Source organism: Nothoprocta perdicaria, unplaced genomic scaffold (assembly GCF_003342845.1).
Source record: "Nothoprocta perdicaria isolate Ctin4 unplaced genomic scaffold, notPer1 scaffold_170, whole genome shotgun sequence".
In the NCBI taxonomy this organism is placed as follows: Eukaryota; Metazoa; Chordata; class Aves; order Tinamiformes; family Tinamidae; genus Nothoprocta; species Nothoprocta perdicaria.
In genome coordinates, this window is record NW_020454872.1 from 1,603,477 (window position 1) to 1,606,408 (window position 2,932).

Here is a 2,932-nt window from a genome sequence, read left to right on the forward strand (position 1 = left end):
CCGTCCCCGACCCCCGGCGCGAAGGAAGCGGCCGCAGGCGCTGTCCGTTCGGCGAGCCCTGGCGCCCGTCTTTATTATGGGCCCCCGCCCCTGCACCCCCGCCGCCCCCGGGACCCCGCCACCCCCCCGCACAGAGGGGCGCCCCGGGGCCTTCGCTCCCGGCCGGCACGCGGAGCCCCGACACGGCGCCAGGCACCCAGCGGTTTTATATAAATATACGTGTTGTCGTTCCGTGCCCCCCACCTCCACAGGGCTCATGAGACCCCCTATGTATAGGTGGGCTTGTATGGCACCCTGTACAGAGCTGGACAMCCCAGAGTCATGTATACAACCCCCTCCACCCATATAGGGCTATACAGAGCTCAGCCTATATAGGGCACGCCAGGCTGTAGCTGTGTCTATATAGAGTGGCACAGGAGGGGTCATATATGGTCTTCTACAGAGCTGGCACTCAGGTGTCATACACCCCTATACAGAGCTGGACACCCTGGGGTCATATATACGTATATACCCATATAAAGCTGAGCACCCTGATGTTATAGCATCCCTATACAGAGCTGGAGGTAGGGGTTGTATACGCCCTTCTAYAGAGCTGGGGTAACACATAGCCCCCATCGAGCTGCACACCCAGGGGTTTCACCCCCCCATACAAAAGTGGACACCCAGGGTCACACCTAGACCCCATAAAGAGCCCCCCCGCATCCCCGGGGCTATAGATCCCCCTATAGAGCAGCCACATCCCGCCGCAGCTCCCGGTGCCGCGGGGCCGGGGGGGCGGGCGGTGCGGGGGGCGCTGGCGGCTACTGCTTGTCGATGGCGCCCTGCTCGGCGGCGCTGTCGCGGGGGGCGGCGGGCGCGTGCCACGCCGTCTGCTTGAACACGAACCAGCAGTTCCCGGCCCACAGGAGGAAGTTGATGAAGCCGAAGAGCTGCAGGGGCGAGAGCGGAGGCCGGCGCTGGCGGAGGGGCGAGCGGGGGGCAGCGCTGCAGCCCTGCGCGCGGGTGAGCACTGCCCTCGTGCGGCTGCAGGCTGCATGCACGTGCATGTCTGCACGCGTGTATGCACGTGTGTCTGTATGTGCATGTGTGCAAGCATGTGCATACGTGTCGGTACATRTCCGTGCATATGTGTGCTTGATGTTTATGCATGCACGCACATGTATTTCTGCACTGTGCACRTGAGTGCACATATATGCATGCACATGCACGTGTCCACATGTATGTGCATGCATGTCTGCAAGCATGTGCAAGTGTGTAGGCCTGTGTGTGCATTTGCATGCGCATCTGTGTTCATGCCAATGTGGATGTGTGTGCATGTATGTATGCATGTGTGTACATGCATGCTAATATCACCAGGCATGCATGTTCATATGTGCATGTGTGTACATGTCTGTGTGCATGTGCATGCCCGCACATTCCTGCCTTCGGGTGGGTGGAATGTGCACAAACCTATGTGTGTGCATGCGTGTGCACCTGTGCATGCATATGTGCGCATGAATCTGTGTGGAAGCACATGCTTGTGCACCCCTTGTGTGCGTGCATGCACATACAATAATGCACGCATGGTGCATATATGTGCATGCTCCCATCTGTGCGCATACATGCACGCCCAAGCTTGCTTGTGCATCCGTGCACACGCGTGCGCACGCCTCCGCGCCAGCTCCCGCCGTGCCCCAGCGGTGTCCCTCACCACGGAGATGTTGGCCAGCCCCATGGCCGGCGTGGCGCCCGCGTTACACACGGCCTCCTGGCCCTGGCACACTCTCATGGCGCCGATGAGGCTGGAGGGCCGCGTGGCYGCCTTGACGTCGCTGAGCCCCTTGCCCCAGGCCGCCGCCGCCACCAGCCAGAAGAAGGCGAAGCAGACGGTGATGCAGAAATCCTGTGCCGGGGACACACCGTGAGTCCCGTCCCGTGCCCCGGGCTGGATGCACCCCCTGGCCCCGCGGGCCCCCTTACCGTGAACGGCAGCTTCTTGTTGTCGCTGTAGAGGGAATGGAAGCGCAGGTAGAGCACCAGGGCCGCCATGGCGTAGAGGAAGGAGAAGACCCCCAGGGTCACGAAAAACTCAGCGGGCGCCGAGAAGTCGCCGACGAGGTGCAGGGTTTGGCTCTCGGAGGCGCCCTCGCAGGTGGGCATGTCGAAGGGCACCTGGTACAACCTGGGCACGGCGTGGGTGCCGGGAGAGCCCGGGTCCCATGGGTGTCCCAAAGGCAACAGATCCCATGGGCGTCAGTTGCACGAGATCCCACGGATGCCCCAAACACACCAAATCCCGCAGCGGTCCCRAATGCACCAGATCCCATGGGTGTGCCAAATGCTCTGGATGCCCCAGGTGCCCCGAGAGCACCATGTCCCAAGGGTGTGTGTCCCAATTGCACTGGATCCCATGAGTGTCCTGAATGTGCTGGATCCTGCGGCAGCCCCATATGAACYGGATCCCACAAGTGTCCCGAAAGCTCCAGATGCACCAGGTGCCCCAAAAGCATCATGTCCCAGGAGTGTCCCGATTGAACCGGAACACACATGCATGTGCACACACGTGTGCACTGAATGCGCCAGATTCCCAGGCATCCCAAATGTACCGGAACCTGCAGCTGCACCAATTGCACCGGATCCCACAAGTGTCCCAAATGCACCAGATCCCATGGGTGTCACAAATGCACTGGATCCCACGGAYACCCCAGACACCCTCTACCCTGCATTCCCCTGCCACGTGCCCCAGTCCCTCTGGTGCCGGTGTCACCGGCGTCACCGGGGGCTGTGGGGGGTCCCCCGGGGCGCTCACCTGAAGGGGTAGCCGAACTGCACGGAGATGGCGCTCATGTCCCCGCCGTCGCCCGCGCACTTCACCGTGGCGCCCGTCTCGCCGCTGAAGGAGCCGCAGGCCCCGAAGGCGAAGATGGCGAAGAGCTGGGAGGCAGCGGGGCCG

The 2,932-nt window shown here is 62.1% G+C and overlaps 1 protein-coding gene across 1 annotated transcript in view; it reads right to left on the reverse strand.

The window, feature by feature from the left end:
- Nucleotides 1–800: 800 nt before the first annotated feature.
- Nucleotides 801–2,932, reverse strand: part of SYPL2 (synaptophysin like 2) — a 5,361-nt gene continuing 3,229 nt past the window's right edge. The window contains exons 2-5 of the mRNA XM_026036072.1: nt 2,789–2,913; nt 1,960–2,161; nt 1,691–1,882; nt 801–929 (exon numbers count right to left, since the gene is read on the reverse strand). Coding sequence (XP_025891857.1) covers nt 801–929; nt 1,691–1,882; nt 1,960–2,161; nt 2,789–2,913 — 648 coding nt within the window. The remainder of the gene's footprint in view (nt 930–1,690; nt 1,883–1,959; nt 2,162–2,788; nt 2,914–2,932) is intronic.